The sequence below is a fragment of the Hetaerina americana genome, unplaced genomic scaffold (assembly GCF_022747635.1).
Source record: "Hetaerina americana unplaced genomic scaffold, ioHetAmer1.1.p SCAF_10, whole genome shotgun sequence".
Classification (NCBI taxonomy): domain Eukaryota; kingdom Metazoa; phylum Arthropoda; class Insecta; order Odonata; family Calopterygidae; genus Hetaerina; species Hetaerina americana.
Genome location: NW_027286070.1, coordinates 54,198,959 through 54,220,103, shown reverse-complemented (window position 1 = coordinate 54,220,103; position 21,145 = coordinate 54,198,959). Strand labels below are relative to the sequence as shown.

At 36.4% G+C, this 21,145-nt stretch overlaps 1 protein-coding gene across 1 annotated transcript in view; it reads right to left on the bottom strand.

Moving 5' to 3' along the window:
• Positions 1–14,594: 14,594 nt before the first annotated feature.
• The window catches only part of LOC139700333 (serine-rich adhesin for platelets-like), a 52,109-nt gene continuing 45,558 nt past the window's right edge, over positions 14,595–21,145 (bottom strand). The window contains exons 9-10 of the mRNA XM_071598972.1: positions 18,539–18,737; positions 14,595–14,722 (exon numbers count right to left, since the gene is read on the bottom strand). Of these exons, the coding sequence (XP_071455073.1) occupies positions 14,595–14,722; positions 18,539–18,737 (327 nt within the window). The remainder of the gene's footprint in view (positions 14,723–18,538; positions 18,738–21,145) is intronic.

The following is a 21,145-nucleotide window of genomic DNA, read 5'->3' as shown; positions in this document are numbered from 1 at the left end:
GAAGACGTACTGAGCCTGAAAATACTGTAAAGTGAATCCGGCCGTGACAGCCGTTAAAAACGTAAACAACTAGGCACCAAGAGCTGACAAAATAAACGGATAAGTAACCAAGGTTCTCAGGGTTAAAGCGAAGGATAATCTTTGGAATAATCCAAGATAGCTACGATAGTGATAAACTGTCAAAGGACTTACAGGAGACTCTGGGACCAGTAGACTGTGATGATTGTATTACCAAAGAAACCTATCATCAAGTAAATAATAGGTCAAGCTAAGAAGGCGTTCATGAAGATGAGAATACTACTACATTTGCTCAAAGAACCCAAGGTAGCAAGCAAGGAAGCGATTTGTCATAAAAATCTTATGGGGCATGGCACCCTACGAACCAGAGACATGGAGCTTTGGAAAAGTGGCCGGACGAAGAATTGAAGCTTTTGAAACCTTGTGCTGGAGGGGACTGCAGAATATTAATTGAAAAAAGTGAGGAAGTTGGAAGTATACAGAAGAGGATAGGACCATAAGGAGAATGTGCAGCAAAGAAAAACTTGATGGTTGTGACGCATCTTGAGGCACAATGGATTAGTTATAAACATGATAGGAGGAAAAATTGAACGAAATATCCCGCGAGGAATATTAAGAGACAAGTACTTAAGACAAATTTAGAAGTAAAACAGAAGCCCATAGGGGGCGAAGGTATTAACACTGAACAGAGAAGAATAGAGGGTTGCAGTAAACAAACCCTCGGATTGAGGTACTGATAATGATGATGGTGTAGAAATGAGCCCTGGCAACCACGGGGCCTGGCTCACTTCGTCGTGTGGCGTGCCCGGGAGTGGGAGAGGAAAAGCCTTCCGCGGTCGCCATCAAACGAAGTCCTTACTAAGCGGAATCAACATAAGAAGCATAGAAGGCACATAAGAAGATCTAGCCAGTAAGAATATGGGTGTAGAATGTTAGGGATATGTTAAGGACAATTGAATTTGAAAATATAAAGTGGGAGACGGAGAGAGGGGATATAGAACTTTAAGGAATTATTAGGGATTATTGGAGCGATAATTAAGGGGTAATATGGAGTTCAGGGGAAGAGAGCCAGGAAGGAGTGGAATTAGTGCTGAAAAAAGTATTAAGAATCGTGTAGAGAAGGCGAGTGATAGAATATTTTTAGTAGGAATAAAAGCTGAGCCAACGAACTAGGCCATCGTTCAGATGCATGTACATGCCACTAAGCAATCATAAGGAGGAAGAAGTCGACAAGGTATTCAATCAGTTAGAGTACATATTTGCGGGTGTACCTTGAAGGAAATTTTTGATAATGATGGAGGATTTTAACACGATGGTAGGTGAAGGAGAGATGGTAGTTAAGTAGGGGACTACTGTTTAGGAACAAGAAAAGAAGGCGGGGCGAAAGCAATGGAGTCCTGGAGGAGACAGAGCTTATTCATAACGAACACTTGGTCTAAAGGCGTACGAGGTTCACAAAGGTATACAAGGAAAATTCCCGGAGATTCAGAAAGATATTTGTTAGATCATACGTATTAATTGGTAGGCACAGATTTGGAACAGCATGATTAATTCGCTCAGTTTCATGGAAGCGGATGCGGGTCATGTGTTAATGCTAATGAAGTGGAAAACCAGATTCAAGAAAATAAAACAAGGAGGATATGCCCCCTTTAATAGTTTTGTGCGAAGCTGTGCGTAGTGGTGCGTCAATCCATATGTGAAATCACATGATGAAAATCCATGTCTAAATTCGTGATATCGGATAGTACCAAGTCCGAATCCACCAATGAAAATCGCAATCACAGCTTCTCAGACCAGAGCGGCGCGCGTTATTTGGCAACGCGGCAAATTGCCGGTAAATTCTGCGCGTTTACGGGTGGAACCGGATCTTGGCACAGCTGACCGTTGTGCTGTTATTCCGCTATTCGCTCCAGCAGTTAATCAGTCTTTTCTCGCCGGGCTTAGTGTTGAAGTTAATATCGTCATCGAGTGTCATGATGGTGAAAGACTTTTCTTCAGGAACGAGAACACTGAATTTTCATCGAGGTTACCAATCTAGAATTTATGGACCTCAAATAATATTTAATTGTTTAATAACATTTGAATCCACGAGCTGAATCATGTTGAATTACTTGCGTATCTTCAAACATTAAAATCATTGCCTAATATATTCCTTTCCTCTGTTACCGTAACTTACGTATTATGATCGTTGCTCTGTTATTATTTATAGCCGTTATGACAACACCTGGACAACATGCAGCATTCCATTGACGACAAAACTATTTCTAAATACAAATAAAGTAAATATTTAACATTTCAAATTATTATTAGAGCTATTTTATGTGACTAGAAAGGCTTTTTGATGGATGTATTGCCTAAACTCTATACTTCTCCACCCAACCTAACACAACACTAAAAATTAATATGATTGACCCCTCATCACTATACGTACGCCATTCTTCAACACCTCATACAGCAAACACCTACCTTCCTCACTTCGTTCCGTCCAACGTGCTAATTCTTTTCCTGCCTCTACCTCGTGTACCTAAATTATCCCTTCTACCAGTCTTCAATAGCCTCCACTCCAAAAGCCTTGCACCAAATTTTCCAGCCTTTTTTTTGTTTTCTCGCCACGACCCTTTCTCCCGCCATGCTTAGAACGATCTCGTTTGCCTTTCTTTCCATCCATTGCAATGATTTCATTTTTCTCCGCGGCCATATCTCAAAAGCCTCCAGTCTATGCTCACACTCTTGCTTCAGTGTGCAAGTTTCCTCGCCGTCCATTTCTGCGCTCTATATTACTAGTTTATACTAGTTTTTCTTTCAATCATTTCTTCTGGTACCCTTCATCAAATCCCTCCACTTTGCAAAAGCGTATTTATCTGTCGCAGTTCTTAAATGTCACGACCACTTTGCACCACTTCTTCAAATAAAGAAGTAATTTAGCAATAAATTCGAGGTTGCCACCCATGCGTCACTGATCAGATATAATCGCCGAGCGAATAAAAGCTCAAAAGGTGTATTGTACGTCTGCTTCATTTAGGAAAAGCGCGATAAGGAAGCGCTTGCGACAATACAGCAAAGCGGCGGGCGGATAACAGGAAAGGCCAGACTGTCTCGTGACTGCGACGGATAAAAGGTGAAAATATTTTCCAGTACTGCTTTTAACCAGTGGATAAATTTCCTTACCTCATAAATCATACCATATCAAGGTCCTTGAAGTATTATTTATTTATTCCTGACAGCATCACGCCGATTACATTAGACAAACAACAAAGAAAAACAAATGATATCAATAGCTCAACGGATAAGAAATAAGAGCACCATATAAAAAATGAAGTTTGATTTACATAAAAGAGAGGGAAGAAATGAGTAGAATGGATGAGGTCCGAAGAAAATTAGGAGGAAGAAAGAGCATGGCCGGAATGGAGAGGCATGAGGAGTTCGGTAAAGTTCATGACTGGGAAAAGTTCAATTATGTTCCCTCTCTACCTGTTACCATTTTGTTTTTGTGAAACTCTCTCCCTCTGTGAGCTTAGGACGGGTATGAGCTACCTCACATAATCTAGTGACAATTTTAATGGGTAATTCTTGATTTATCGACCATAATCCGTGAGCCTTTGAAAGTACTGATTAAAATCAATGCATCTAAACCGTTCACAGAGAAAGATTTTTGTGTGACACAGGTGCGTTAGCTTTGAAGCATTTCGAAGCTACGAGTAGATGTTGTAATCGCAATCGCCTGTATTGAAGGATTGAAATGCCAACACATATTGTTTTGTTTTTAGATCACAGCAAGTTTATAAATTGTTGCCATTGGCCACGAGTTTATTTTGATTTTTAGCCATGTTATTGATATGAATGTAACCGAAGGAGTAAATTTCATTCAAGACTCGAGCCATCAAGGTAAAGCGATCAATCAAGAAAGCTATGCCGACTTGACTCATAGAATATTTTTGTTAAGCATTCATTTGCAACATTGGTAAATAAATTTGCTGTGTTAATAATAACTTAAATATTGGGCCGCTGGGTTTTACGCTTACGCGTACATAAAATAATCATATTTCAGAGTGGAAATAATCACTTGCACTGAGGGAGTTATCAAATTTTGTAAAAGGTTGGTAATACCAACTAATAAGTATATATTAATCATACCTAAATCTACTTCTTCTCCAGTGCAGAAAAATGAGAAAGAGCACATTTAAGGAAGGAAGCATTATGCAAGAAAGTGAAAGATTTGAAATCACAAAACTTGAAAATGAGGAAGAATGTGAAGTTGAAGGCATCAGCGAAAGAGAGGAATTAGATACAACGACGGAAGACAATGAATTTATGAAATGCAAATTATTAATTAATGAATACGAATCCCATCTTTTACGTATTCCCATGATAAAATTATACTTTTCTCAAAGGGATAAAAGATGTTTACCGTTCGAAGCAAGGTTGCTTCCTTTTTCGTGTAGATTGCCGAAACAGATGACTCGAGGACCATTTATGCTCGGAGAAGGAAGGGTTCTTATTAGAATAGATGAAGATAACAGTGAAATGCTATTTGAGTTTGAAGACATGGAATATGATAGAAGCAACACAGCTCCAAATGTTGATCCTGTAAAAGTAAGTCATAATAATTGAAAATAATGCAAATGCATGGTAATGTTTTAAATATGGACCTGAGATCGTTCATATTTTGTGCATGTAGTTAATTAGTGTACATCATCTTAGGATTAACTAATTGAATACTCAAATTTACTTTTTGACAAATCTGAATAAGAAGTATTGTAAAATGTATGAAATATTTTTATTGTTAAAAAATACCTACCTCCGAATACAGTTATGTAAATATAATGGTTTTCAAAGTTTCGTACTATCAATGTCGGAGAGAATCATTCAAAATTCTGACGAACCTGATCGTTTCTAATAAGTGTCCTTGATTAAAACAAACGTTAATTTTGAAACTTTTTTGTGTGCTGAACTCCGGCGTCAAGAAACCAAAGTGATTTATATAATGTAGGCTAAAATTTTGGCTAATGTAGGCTACTGTTGGTAAAATCATGGATAGCGCATGTAAAGTTTTCATTTCATGCATTGTATCATGAAAACCACCGCTAGGATGTGAGGCAGGGGGAGATTACACACCAGGCTACTTTAAACAAAAATATAATCCCTCCCCCCAGGGCGATCGGAAAACGTTATTCTGATCCCTTATCATTCGTGAGAAAAATTACATCTTAAATATATCTGCTCCACACATGATCATTCATACCGCAATGCGATGGAGCTAATAAGAATATTAACAGTTACATGATAATGGTTTATTATTAATTAGAGTCTATTGCTTCAATTTCACTCAACTTCCGCGCACTTAACCCGAGACAGGAGCGCATTCACTGCATGAGGTAGCAACAGTACGTGGAAGTCTCATACAAGCGCCAACCAATTATTATTGTTATATAAGTATGGGATAAATCTTCAATTGTTCCTGGCTCAACCTTGTGGTAATTCATTTTGATGAAATTAAGAATACAAAGTAACTTTCCACAGTACTTTATTAGCGTACAACCGGTTTCAACGCTCAAGCGTCATCATCAGGTCTGATCTGACCTGATGATGACGCTTGAGCGTTGAAACCGGTTGTACGCTAATAAAGGACAGTGGAAAGTTACTTTTTATTCTTAATTTCATTAAAATGGGTTTAATCTTTTATTTGAATCTCGGAGATGTACGTGGGCTATTCAGTAATGAGTTTTTATAATTTACATCACGATAAAATTAGGCAAATGGCCCGGCGACTACGGTCTAGTGATTATGCACCCTTATAATTCACGAGAAGAATATATACAGATGGAACAAAATGAATTTAAAAACAATGGCCCTTCAATATTCTCGAAGTTCCCAACCGTACCTGTCCATTACTAATCTATACATATGGCCCAGGTTCACACCTGGGCCATATGTAATGGACATGTAATGTAATATGTAATGGGTTCACACTACAAAGCAACGAACCGTCCGACATCCAAAATCAAACACTTTTCTGCATCATACGCCTTCCAAAATCAAGCACCGTTATGACGCCACATGCTCTCACAATCCAACCTCTCAGGCCGTCCATATCACGGACTAATATGTTTATTAAATAAAAAATGTAATAATCACCGACAAATAAAGTTTATCACCCAGTCCTTTGTCTAGAGACTGCTTGACAGCAATTGTTAAACCTCCTTCAAATTTGATGGAAATTACTTCAATAACCCTTCAGGCAACTGGTTCCATACATTTTACTGCGTACTTCTGTTTAAAAACTAATATTTTTTTGAGTTCTTATTTTTATTTTAAAACTGTGGTCGTTTTTTCCTTAAACCTTAATGTTTCTATCTCCTCCAATAAATCTTCCCTCGCTTTGTCATTTTTAATTATTCTCTACATCTTTACTACTCCTTTTTCTTCTATTTTTTATTATTATTTAGTTATTTTTCACTTATTACAAACGTGCTTCTCGTGTAGTTAATTTATGATGCAAAATTTAATGATAATAGCGCTAGTTTAATGCATAATGTGTAGCTGTTGAAAGTTGTATCATTTTAACAGAAGCTTGAAGGTACGAATTAATTTGAAAAAATAATGAGAGTTTTTATGGCATTTTCAATAATTATGAACAGTTCTGGTGGAACTTAGGAGTGACTATCGTCAGGCAGCATGCCATTTGGCTCTTCCAGTGAACCAACCTCGGAGTGACCACGCTGATTTAAACTCACTCAGATTTCTCCAGATCTCTAAAACCCGCAGTTTTCTGTCATTGCCAGTGTGAGATTTTCCCTATGTTCCATGGAACTTTGTCATTAAGTATCAACTGCATGTACAACATTGATAATAAATGATAAATTTTTGGAGGTTTACCGTTCCTGGGATTAAAGAAACATGCTAAAAGGACTTTGTTAGTATGGATATGAAATACTACCACGAAGTGAAGGCCGAAACAGTAGAATATATTCAAGAAACAGTTCACAGACTGCATTTCACATTCAATTGGCATCTTGAGATTCCTTGGTATTATAAACGCACATCGTGTTGTGTGAATACTCTTGGATGACTTCAAATAGCAAAACTACCTTGTTGCTTACTCCACATAAATCAAGCTCGGCATACATATATTATACATTTACAGTGAAAAAAATTACTATATTAAAATCCTTCTGCACATAATACTGCAGGTTAAACTTACTCTTAGGTTCTACTTCGTAAAGAAGGCATTCCAGTTTTAAAATATCTCATGGATATTCTACATTAGGTATTATATTCTTTTTCTAGGTTTCACAGTGTGAAAATTCATCTGACTTAGCATTAATATTAATTCTGGAAGCAATATTTTTCATGTTGCAGTTTTCATGTTATCCACGAAAGAAACTGGGAACTGTAAAACTAAACTGACACATCAGTTATCACTACCAGTAACTTTTATTGTTATAAACAATAGTTTTACAGTCTAAGATACAGCTAACCATGTTCAATAATATGTGAGCAAATAAAATTATTTTATCTTTTTGGAAACTGCAGATTAATCCTCAAGGAAGAGGAACATCTGAAGGCATGCCAGTTTCTCCCTCATCTAACAAAATGTATGAACCTCAAAGACTTCATACACTAGATACCATTTATGAAGGTTCTGTCATTGATGAAAGAATATTTGAGTTCCCTCTGTCAAGATCACAGAGAAAAATTATTCCTGAAAGCAAAGCAAGGCTTCAGGGAATTGCTGAAGTCAGACGGGTTTATGAAATGGCTGAAGAAGATGCAAATGATGCTGAGGAGTTAGATGCAAGGATTTGGGAATGTAGTAACACCCCTTTCTACTGCAAAAAGATAAAAGATACTACTTCAAATGTGTAAATCTATCTATTGGAATTAATTATTCTATTAAAATGATCCTGTGCATAGAATCATTTAATGTTCTAATACTTTATTGTGACCACAGCTTTTTGCAGGTTATAGTGCAATTTTACTACACCTATCCCATCATTATTATAAATAAACAATCTCGAGATTTGTTGGTGTCAGCTGTCCTAGCATCATATCATAGGTGGGTACCACTTCTAAACTATGATAGGCATTTATAACCTTCTTTAGATTTCCATGGATCTGCTATAGACTAATCATGTCCAATTGGCATTTTTCTTATGAGACGTTTCTCATGAGATTCTTTTGTCATTTACGAAAATCGATACTATCTCCTTTAGTTTGAGATGCTATAAAGCAGGAGAAGGAAGGTTGCATACTGGTTATAGGGAAATAATTGTTATGCATCAGGATCAATAAAAGCTAAAAAGCTTTATCTCATATTGATTTCACTTCATTATTCTAAAATGATATACATATATTCATGCCCGAGGAAATATCTCATTTCCCAAGGCATGGATGTATCTCCTGAGGTTTCTGATATTATTTGTCTTTCTAGTCTCTTGGATCATATTCTCCGTGACTTTTTCCATATATCAATCCATTCGTGCCATTACTCTTATAATTGTATTTCATTGCAGAAATGCACATTAAATCTCCATTTTTATTTACATATTTTTTAATATAAATAATTTATAAATAAAACAGTTTCTGGCGTCACTTGGTGGAAACTCTTCATATTGAACTTGAAATTAAACCACTTGGCTTTTCCACATAGAAAACATTTTTTATTTACTACCTAGGCTTCGTTATGGTATAGCATCATCAGGTCATGATGATATTATACCATAATGAAACCTAGGTAGTAAATAATTTTTTTTTCTCTGTGGAAAAGCCAAGTGGTTTAATTTCAAGTTCAATGAATAATTTATGTTAAGAATAAGAATATGCACTCTTCTCATCGCCAATGTAAGTTCTATGGCTATGATTAAATTTTTAATAATTTAAAGAGGAAAAATAAAATTGTCAAGGTGTAATAAGGGGGCACTTGAGGCAAATTGCAGATGAAATAAATGAGTAAACCTGTGGAAAAGGTTAATGTATATTAAATTTTTAATTCAGAGCCCAGTAATCAGTTGGGTAATTAATTACCTAATTCATTTCTGGGCCATGAATTGCAAAGGAAGTATTTAGGCTGTTCAAAATAAAAGGGATGAATTCACAGCTGATGAAGGATCTTTGAAGTAGGCAAACCATACTATAATAAGAGTCAAACAGCCTGAATATCTTAAATTAGCACAATTCAAGTTATTTAGGAATGGTAACCATGAAGTCCTTGATGAGGCTCTATGCACGGTGGCCTAAACTAGATCAAGTCTTAGAATCTCTGAGTAATTCATATACCTCCAGGATAATGTTCAAGACTGCACATAAAAGAGTTTGACTACAAGTCTGCACTAAACCTGATTGACCCAGGGATAGAAAACACATGCTTTGGCGGGCCAACTTGCAAATGAAACTGTATTGCTAATTATGCAAGAGCTATTCAATAGAGTCATCACTATGTATTTTGTTCCCGTAATTTACAGTGCAAAAATTAATTTTTGTGCATAGTAAGCTTGATGTGTAATTTATATGTAGTAAAAGTTTCATCGATTTGACTCTAGTACTGTCTGGGTTAACTGTTTTAAGTTGAAATAACTTCAGTTTGCATATGGTAATCTTGGTATTAACATGTGACAAGGGATATGCTGCATTGAAATTTTGCATTCACTGTAACAAACCATCAGTCCAGGCATATGTAGTGCTGAAAGAGGCTTACGGAGAGTCTCTTCTTCTCTATAGCACACCGATAAGATGGTTTAAAATGCTTTAAAATGGCAGACAATAAATTGCAAAGGAAGGTAGACCCAGAGGTACACTGCTCAATCTCATCCCAATACAAAAAAGACAATAAATAAATAAATGGCTGCAATTGTGCTAATGTCTAAAGTAAGCATTAGCACAGTTGTTGCCATTTATGTAATTATTGTTTTTTTTGTATTGGAGCGAAATTGAGTCTATGTAGTACCTTCTCCCACCTAACCCCTAAGCGTAGCATTGAAAATGATTACAAACACCCATATCAGAGAAGATTTTCCAACATTGTTATGTGTACTATCATGAATATTGAAAATTTTAATGGTACCACCCAAAATTTGGTTACAGAAAAATTTCAAGATATATGTTTTTGCGCAGTGAGTTCAGGGTCATACTGGGCTAGGAGACATTTGGGTGCAGTTTTGATTGCAGTTGAAGTTCATGCAACAGAAGAATCATTTTTCTGAAGTTTCTTTTTAAAGGTTTTTATTGCAAATGGAACTTGGATACATTAATTTGATTCTGAGGATGAACAGAAAATATCTGTGTGGCAATCTCTGGCATCACCAACACCTCAAAAATAAACCAAATTTGTGGGACAGTTATGTTCATATCATTTTGAATATCTCCATAAAATCAATGTGACATGTGTTTCTCATCCTCCTTATAGCCCAGAACTGTCTATATCCCCTCTGTGACTTTTCCCTGCTCCCCAATGTGAAGAGACATCTTTGTGGAAAACATTTTTCTTTATCAGAAGGTAAGACCACTGAGGTCAATTTGGAGGAGATATCAAAAAATGGTTTCCAGTATATATTGAAAGAAAAAAAAGTAGGACAAGTGCATTACATTTAATGGGGATTACTTTGAGTACTATCAAAATTTGCAGGGTCAATAAAGGTATGTTGTTCAAAATATTATGATCATTCTTTATTGAACATACTAAGTAAATAGCTCTTCTGAATGGCTATGAATAAAGAACCATGGAAATTAGATGAAATATAATGGTTATTTTTTAAGTTTGGTCTATTTGGTTTGAAAAAAGTTTTATTGAATGTTTCCCCTTACTGTGAACCTACTTCACTTTGCTACATACATATAATCACCATTCACTTCTAAGCATTTTTCATAACGCTGTATCAGCTTCTTTAATCCCTCAGCATAGAAGTTGGTCGCATGGGAATTGAACCAGTGAGCAATGGAGTTCTTGAGTTCTTTGTAATTGGTAAAACACTTTTCATCAAGCCCCTGTTTCAAGTGCAAGAAGAGGAAATAGCAGCAAGGTGCAAGGTCAGGACTGGGGATAGTCGTCTAAAAACGCTTGTCCAATCAACACTCTTTGCTCTTTCTGCTGGTCAGTAAGCATTCTCTGTACCCACCTCACACACAATTGTGATATTTGTACTTTTCTGCACCAATATGGAAAAAATAGGTCCATCCAGCAAGAGTAAATTAATCAGCCTGGGTACTAATTCTCAATTGTCAGTCAGAATGCATTTCTTGGTTCACCTATTAAACATTTTCATCACATCTGGATTCACATTCACTTGATCATGTGACATTTATGCCATCATTTCTAGAGTCTGGATACAATTTTCTTACCTTTCCTTCACTCATTAGTGCATGTCTATAAACTAGCCAATACTCCTGACGAATTTGGGAAGCTGGTGAGTCTTTTGCAGGCAAAGATTGAATCACATGCAAACCAACTTCAGTGGCTTTGGAAGCAATCAATAAATGGCACTGCATGTGCACAACTTGCTCTAACTTCTAATATTTAAGTATAAGAAAATAACCTTTACTTTTCAAATATGCCTTGTATTTTGCAATTTGAGATTATTATTTCTGCATTTGGGCTACCCATAGAAATTGCTCCTGATAATGGTACCTCTTTCGCATATGATACCTTTGCTAACCTTTGTACAATGAATGGTATTGAACATATGTATTTGTATATTTACTAACAATAGTTGTGGCAAAAGGAGAACCTCTAAGTGAACTGATTTTAAATCAGATGAAGACTTTCTATTGACAAGAGTAGTGTGTTGAGGAGACGCAGAAACATAGCCCATTTGTTGGATTATCCTAGTTTGGCTAGACTAAGGGCTTTTCATTTGGTAAACATAGCATCAAGACAGAAGATCAGAAGGGATATTGGGTGGCTGGTACAACAACTCCAGTTTTTGATTCTCCAAAGTCAGATTCTCCAAAGTCAGAAAGTCAGATGAAGACTTTCTATTGACAAGAGTAGTGTGTTGAGGAGACGCAGAAACATAGCCCATTTGTTGGATTATCCTAGTTTGGCTAGACTAAGGGCTTTTCATTTGGTAAACATAGCATCAAGACAGAAGATCAGAAGGGATATTGGGTGGCTGGTACAACAACTCCAGTTTTTGATTCTCCGAAACTATACCTTGGGGAGTAGTGAAGGACATATTCAGGGAGGACTCTTAGACAGTTGTTTCAAATGGGATTGATAAAGGTAAACAAGTCAGGCTTAAAGGTTAGCGTGAATCATGGATGGCATGGAAAAGGGGTCAGCAAGGAATGCCAAAAAATGTGTGGCAGTAAAACAAGCTCAATAGGATTTGTTTGGGTTTTTACTACCTAATAAGGCAAGGAAGAGAGTGAACAAAAGGCATTTAAGTGGAAGAGAAGTGGTGAAACAAGTTAGGGATAGTGTGTGCAAAGGGCATTTGAGTGGAAGCAGAATGAGGGAACAACAAGTTAAGAAGTGCACTCTCTATTTTAGAACAGGTCCGAGAAATGTTAGTTATTTGTAACTGTAAGTACTGAATGCTGAGAGGGCATCTGCAGTTGACTGGCTGTCAAGTGAGAAACTTGTATAAATCCATGGTATATCAATGGATAAAAGTATTTCCCAAAGTCAGAAAGGTAATTTCCCTTATTTAGAAAACACGGCTTATTCATATCCTAGTTGTAAAACTTCAATCTTCAGAGGAGCTTAAGTTCTATAATTTGCGCACATTTCTTGAAAAATCTTGCCTCCCAGTTTCCATCTTGAAAATTGAAAGTTTTAGTGATGCATCACTAGGTGATCCACCTGCAGATAATGTATGTTGTGGATTTAATAAGAGCCAGTCTCATGGAATTTATTTAGAGGAGGAGACCAATATGGATTTTTTTCTAGTATGATGAATGTTGATTTCAACATTTTTATTCACCTGCCAACATTTCAGCATAATAATTCATACCTAAGTCTATAGTTAATAATTATTTCTTTCAAATAATATTAATTTTCAAGAAATTAAATAAATACTTTTTTATATTTATGAGGCTTCATTCAGTGAAGTGTGTCAGTCATCATGTGATAGTTGTTTCACTTCCACGATTAAAACTTGTTGCAACTGAAAAATATAAAATGAAAATATGATACTTATGATGTGGCAAATAAATTAGTATCTATCAAATAGATGAATCAAATGTTTTCATTTTACCTTTACTTGAACTGGATTCTGATAAACTTCTTTGTTATTATATTTTTAGTCTTTGCAATTGTTATTTGCTAGTTTGGCTCGATACCATGGATGTAAGTTCAGCTCGGGTATTTTGTTGCAACTCATCAGTGGGTTTCTAGAAAGAAGGAATTATTAAATGTAACATAACACTGATTTTACCTTAAGAAAAGTCAAAGGGCTCCAATTCCTAATCTAAGAAACTTCACTGTCAATAAGAATTAATTCAAAAATCGTATGAGGGATCATAAAAATTTGGGCAAGACTTAACATTCAAAGCTTAAATTTGAAAAGAGCTTTGTTAAATCAGTTCCCACTAATTGTTTAGATGGAATTTAACGACAGTATCATTATTTGAGACACATGCACGTTGTTATTGCATCAAAAAGTAATGTCAGTTAAGCTGAATAAATGGGATACCTAAATATGAAAGTAAGGAATGCATGTTTTAAAACAATTATGTATTGAGACTTTAATGCCATCACTTTTTTTAGTCTTTATTTGGTAATTTTTTTAGGTTTTTCATCATTGAATATATTACTCAGCCTGAACATGCCAGTAAATATTGATGGAAGCATTCCAGCATACCCCAATCCTTTTCTACAATACTTTTCCATACATTTTTAATAACAGTCTTTATGGAATTCTATAATTTGTAGGTTCCTTGAGGCATATCACAGATTCTTAGTGGTCATTCAATATGGATAGAGTTATATCTCATTCCACACAAATTGGAAAGACAGACCTGTTGCATGTTTTTACTGCAAACCTGTACCCCCTGTGGTCAGAGCTTCCTTCCAATTACACTACCTAGCAAAGTGACGCTGAGTGTGGCCACAGCTGGATAACCTAGCAGTTTGGCATATTCAAACCAAGATACTAAAAATCTTTTATAATATGCTTTTAACAGAGACTTGAAGGTAGAAGTAATATTGCCAAATGAACTTAGTTTTAACAATATTTTTCTCCAGTGTTAAATATGGCAGTCATTGAGGAGAATATTATTCCCTCACTTGAAACACAAATGGAGAGTTCTGTTCAATGTGATAGGAGACGTTTAAAATATTTCAGAAGTTGAAATATATTTTAACATATTTTAGTGAACACAAAAATTAATTTTCTTTCCTCCAGAAATATGACTGTGAGATTGGTATAATTACATATTCACTCACAATTCATTTCCACACTGCCCATCAATTCCCAATACTTTACCACTGATACTTACTGAGATGAAATTGGTAGGAAAGCATGCAGCTGCATCTTTGATACAAAATCTGATGCTTCACACACAAGAGTAGAGAAGTGTACATCAATGATGGATTGAAGTTGTGCTGGTGGAATAGAATAAGATATTTATGTTTCTTAAATTTAAACATCATCAATAATGCTTGTCTCTGCATTTCCAGGTTCTCCATCCCCGTTGGCCATGTTGGTCACAACCAACTTGGATGGAGAACCCAGAAATGCAGAGGCAAGCAATTCAATGCCACAGAAACCTTCATACAAACAATTATTATAATTATTAGGTAATCTACCGGTTAAGGTAGGTTTTTGGATGGACATAATTACTAATTAAATAATTTGTGACCCCTAGCAAAAAAAACATCCTACTTTACATCAGGTCCCTCTTCAGCTCTGAGTACTTTCTTCCTCCCTTCATCCCGTCCAACATCCCTATCCTGTTCCTTCTCGTTTGCCTAACATTCTCCCCTCAATTACAGTCTTCAACATCCCGCTGCCGGTCAATACCTCCTTAATCGACTTTTCCTGCCTCCATAGGATTTCTCCCAACCGACCCCTGTCCTCATCCACCATACCAAGTACTTCCTCATTTGTTTTCTTCTCTGTCCATTTCACCTATTCCATTCTTCTCCACACCCACATTTCAAAAGCCTCCAGTCTACGTCTATCCTCCTGCTTCAATGACCATGTTTCCGTGCCGTACATAGCTGCGCTCCATATCAAAGTTTTTACGAGTCTTTTCTTAATATCCTTACTTAACGTCCCTGTCATCAACTCCCTCCTCCTTGTGAAAGCCTCTTTGCCTAGCGCAATTCTTCTCCTTACGTCCCTACTACTTTGACCGTGTTGGTCCAAAACACTACCGAGATACGTAAACTGTTCTACCTGCTCTAGTTTTTGCCCTCCTATTTTAATGTTAAGCTTAGCCTTTTTTTCTAGAAAATCGCATAACCTTTGTTTTATTAATATTGATTCTCATCCCATACCTGTCGCACTGAATTTCCAATTCACTCAGCAATGCTTGCAACCCCTTGGCTGACTGACAAACTAAAGCTTGGTCATCAGCAAACCTAACTGATTTTACGAATTCCCCGCCCACTTTCATTCCTACCTCCAGTTCTTCCCATGCCTCTTTAAACATTTCCTCCACATATACGCTGTACAGCAATGGTGATAATGGGCAACCCTGCCTTACATCTCTTCCTAACTCTGCCCATCCGGACTCCCCGTTCCCAACTCGCCGTCTGACATGTACAGGTAGCTGATTAGCCTCCTGTCCCTCCAATCTATTCCTATTTTCTGCAACATACTCATTAGTTTTTCCCAATTCACTCTATCGAACGCTTTTTCAAAATCTACGAAGCAGGTAAATACTTCCTTATTGTATTATATATTCCTCTCGATTAATAATCTCATTACTGCAATGGCATCACGTGTACCTCTCCCCTTCCTAAACCCAAACTGATCATCCCCTGAGTAATCATTTGCCCTACTCTCTATCCTTTTTTTTATGATCCTGAGAACAACTTTAGCTGCATGGTATATCAAACTTATCGTCCTGTAGTCCTCACATGATATAGCCTTTAAATTTTTCGGAATAGGAACTAAAACTGATCTCACAAAGTCTTCCGGCCAAATTCCTTCCTCATAAATACTACGAATCAGCCCATATAGCCTCTTCCTCCCACATTTCCCTAAACATTCCAATAGTTCCGCGGGAATGTTATCCACCCCCATGGCCTTAGTTAGTTTCATCTCCCTTAATGCCCTTTCTACCTCATCGTCGAGAATGCCTGGACCTAAGCTATCTTCCTCAACATCATGCCCATTTTCTATGTCTAACTTTGTTGGTCTAAGTTCTTAATATACAGTTCTTCTATATACTCCTTCCATCTCTCCTGGATCTTTCCGGTGTCAACTCTTTTACCTTACCTGCCTTATCTCTAACTGTTAGCATAGATCTCCCTTTCTTACTTCCCGATAACGATTTAACTTTGCTATACAGCACACCAATTTCACCCTTCCTCTGCAGACTTTTCATATCCTCGCACTGCGCCTTTCACCATACTTCTTTTGCTTTATTTGTTGACCGCCTCAATTTATTGTTTAATTCTTTGTACTTCATTTTGCCTAATTCTGTATTTACATTCTTCCATTTTTGCCACTCATCCATCTTTGTAATCATCTCATCCGTGATCCATGGTTTCCTAGTCCTTTTAGCATTAACGGTTCCAATAATGTCTTTTGCGGCTTTTGATATCCCTTTCTTGATCATTTCCCATTTTTCTTCGATAGTACTTAGCTCTTTACCATTCTCCATGATTTCCTCTACTGCCTGTTTGTATTCCTTCCCTCTCAAACCATTTAATGCTTCTACATTCCATTTTCTAACTCGCCGCCCCTGCCTTATCTTTTTGAAACGGATGCTACATTTCATAACAACTAAATTGTGGTCTGAGTCTGCATCCGCTCCCGGGAAGCTGTGCGAATTTATCACACTGTCCCTAAACCTGTGTCTAACCGGAATATAATCTAGGTGATACATCTCTGAGTCACCTGGCATTTTCCATGAATACCTGTGTCTTTTTTGGTGTCTAAACCAAGTGTTGGTGATGACTAACCCCTGTCTCCTGCAGAATTCAATTGCTTTCTCCCTGCGGGTCATTCCTCGTGCCTAAACCATAGTCCCTCACCTCATCACCATCTGGTAACAACCAATTTCTTCACAGTCCATTCTTCTGAAGGCACAGTTGTGAATTCCTTGTTTAAATTGTGATACTTTAATTTCAAATGTATGCATGATAAACATCACGGAGAATTAGGTGGGGAAAAATTCTCAATCATCAATTATTTGAGATTGTATTGAGAAAGTTTCAGCAGAACACAGAAAAGTGCGCAGAGAAGTTCCTGTGAAGAGTAATTTTCACTTACAAATTTCCTCATCTTGCCCATGGCTGGTTTTATTATAGTGGCACTTGCTAAGGACCCTACCATTTATTACTTGTTCCTAAGAAAAAGTGAAGAATTTTGTTTTCTTCAAATTTGATATTGTTCCTGTCAGATCACAAGGGCATTTATATATAATTTATTGATATGATTCTAATTCTCAATCTCACTCTCAACCAACCAAATAATTTATTCATTGTCATTACCTGCATTTATTGAGTTGTATTTAGACTGATTTAATGACAAATTCAACAAGCCTACCTTTTCATTTCTAAATTTAGGAAAGCAAATTAATGCTACTGAGTTTGTACTGTATTTATACAAATAAATAAATAAAAAATTATGAAGAACTTCACCATTCAGGCGACATAAATTAGCTTTAAAAATAGATTGCAGAAAATAGTGTAATTTGAAAGTGCAATATAAAGAACAATGTGATATATGTACGTAGAGGCTCATGAAGACAGCATGTAACTTCAGAGGGTGATAGGGTATGAGATTTAAAGCATTTTTTGTTTCTCTCATATGTAAATAATAGTTTGGGTCTAGTTGGAAATCATTTTACTAAAAACTCTTGTTCTTAACATTATCAAAAAAATGATCACTAAGCATGTTCTGACCAAGACCAATACAAACTGATTCCCTTGATTAAATTATCTTTAGGGTAGTTTTTGTTAGAAGTTCTTTCTTGTCCATGGTACTGCCATTTGTCTGAGGGATTTAGGTTTAAAATGGAAATGATTTTTTACTTGTAAATTTCATATATGCAACCTGCTTACTAGAAGGCGTTTAGAAACTTCCGAATAACATTCCACTTTGGTTATAAATATATAAATATGGTTATTTATACTGGAAGATGCTTTTTGCTATAAGAAAAATCATCTCAGAAACTTTTCTACAGATGATGAAGTACGAATGATGTAGATATACTGAAAATGCTGAAGACTTGACCATATAGAAAAGTATTTTCCTTGGGGAAGTCAACTTCTGTCCAAATGGAAGTACGAAAAATTGTGGACAATTGTGGTAGGAGAAAGCAATTGTACTTGTCAATAGAGTTATAAGCATTATTTATATGCCACTTCTCCTTTCCAATGATCTGTCGGAGAATGTCAATGACCAACCTCTGGTGAAGGAAGTCTTGTAATCAGTGTCACTGGGGAAGAATCGATCTCCCTGTTGAATTCTAGCAAACTGTTCTGCTAAGATGCAACTGCTCGTGGGACCTAAGATAGCCTTTTCCTCAGTCTTTTCAATGAAGAGCCCAACTGCTAAGTCTACATCTTCAGGAGAAGAGTAGATTTCTCTCAGTTCTTCAATTTCCTGCAAAAAGAAGAATTTATAGTTATGAGAAGTTTATATATGTACTACATTTCTTGTTAGTTGTTTGACATTATGCAACGAATAGTCAGTAGCTTTTGGCAAGGCTAAATAATGTTAAATAATGTTGACCAAATAGAGTAAAGACTGGCAAGCCAACATCAGCTGAGAAATGGTAGTGAGGTGGATGACTTAATTATAAGATGACCAGTCAATGACAGCCAATATTGGCTAGCATATATAATTTCATGATTGACAAAATTTTACAAGTAAAAGGCTTTCAAGATGTTATAAAGGAGATTTGAGACACTATCTTTCCCTCAGATCAGGTACTTCTGCATTGACTTTTGCAGGCTAGCTATATAAGTTCTTAAATGCAATGAAGATTGCCACAAAAGAATTCATCCAATGAGTAGAGTGGGTGAGCAAGTAACCAGGTATATACCCTATTCTTTAAACCCTGGATACAGTCCAATATCAACTGAGCAGGCAGATAGTTATTCAGTCGTATGTTCATATTATGAAATGTGTTGTAGGTTGATCACAATTTACAATAAGCAGTATTTAGATTCACTTTACCTCTTGCGGTGTAGTTACAGATGTGATATCTTAATCGGTAAGTTTCTGGATTAACTTTTGCATGAATCAGAGCCTTAAAGATACATAACCTAAATACAGTCATGATTGTGTACCTCATAAAAAAGGTTTGTGGGAATCACGTGGTGGTATATTAGCAAGAGAGCGAATAGCTCTCTATTGTGGTAGCAAAATTTGTTTAACATGAAGAGGGTACATGGAGGAAATTATTAGAGAATTTTGAGAGAATATAGGATGAATGAGCATATGGGAAATGATTGTCTATGTATGAGAATAGTGTGGCATATATACTGTAAGAATGACTAAGATATTGACGCATTGATCTCAAATGAAGCATTTGTGAAACATTGATGCCAAATGTCATGGCTGTTCAGTGTTTTATTTTAATACACAATTAAATAAAGGCAATCATTCTTCTATTTTTTGACTTCAGTGTTTCTGGATGAGAGCCTAAAAGCTCTACAGGGAGCCCTGTAGAGCTTTAGTGAGGGGAGAGGGATATAATCCAAGGTAAATGTATATGACAGAAAAATAATCACTTTTGGCAAGGGAACAATGAGAATGATTGCATAGAGAATGAAATTATGAAATAATTGAACTAGTGGATGATTTTGGAAATCCTAGAAAAATATTTGTGAAAAGTGGTAAGGTAAATGAAGAAATTAATAGGCATGCATATGTTAGCACTAAGTTCTTGCATAGTTTATGGAGCATATCAAGAAATAAATATCTATTATTATCTGTCATCTACCAGTTCATGTAGGTTTTGGATGGACACTGGCAATCAAATATTACAGTAAGAATTATCCTACCTCTCCTAACAAAATACAGTACACCAGCAATGCCCTAATCTCTCTTGACCAAATGCCTGACCCTTCAATTAATCCTTCTTCAATTTCACATATTTTCTACCTTCTTTCATTCCATGCATCATGTCCAATCCATTCCATATTATTCCTCGTTTACCTAATATTCTCCCTTCTATCACAGCCTTTAACATCCCATTGTCAATCAAAATGCTCGGCATCCATCTTTCCTGCTTCCTTAGGGTTTTTACCAACAACCGTCTCCCCTTCCCCACCAATTATTTGGTGCAGACGGTTGCTTTACCTATCACTTCCTAATTTTTTTCTGTCTATCCACTTTACTTTTTCCATCCTTCTCTACGCTCACATTTCAAAAGGCTCCTCTCTACACCTATTATCTTACTTCAATAGCCACAATTCTGCTCCACACAAAAACACACTACATATCAAAGTATTGATAAGTCTTTTCTCAAATCATTACTCAATATCTGTGTCATCAATTCTCTCCTTCTTGTGGAAATTTCTCCCCTAACTCAATCTTCTCCTTGTGCCCTTGCTACTTTGACCATTTTTGTCCAAAGCACTTCCTAGATACGTAAACTGTTCCACCTGCTCTAATTTATAGACTCCTATTTTAATATTCAACTTAGCCTTTCTCTTTCTTGAAAACTGCATAACCTCTATTTTTTGCCTTATATTTATTCTCATTTCATGGCAACTATGGCACTGACTTTATAATGTACTCAGCATTGCTTGTAATCCCTTGTTTTATCTATTTCAGCAAAAATAACTCTACATAAATATGTACCCCTCCCCACATTATTTCATGAGCTGAAAATTTGGTGTACCAAGATTAGAAAAACGTTGTTGGAATGAAGTGGTTGAGAGATTTAGGATATTATTTGCGGTGAAGATTGGATAGAAAAAGTGGGTAATGGGCAGCTCATGAAAGGATGCCAATGGGGTGCACCAGGAGTAGATAAATATAAAAGAGATGTGCTTAGCTGG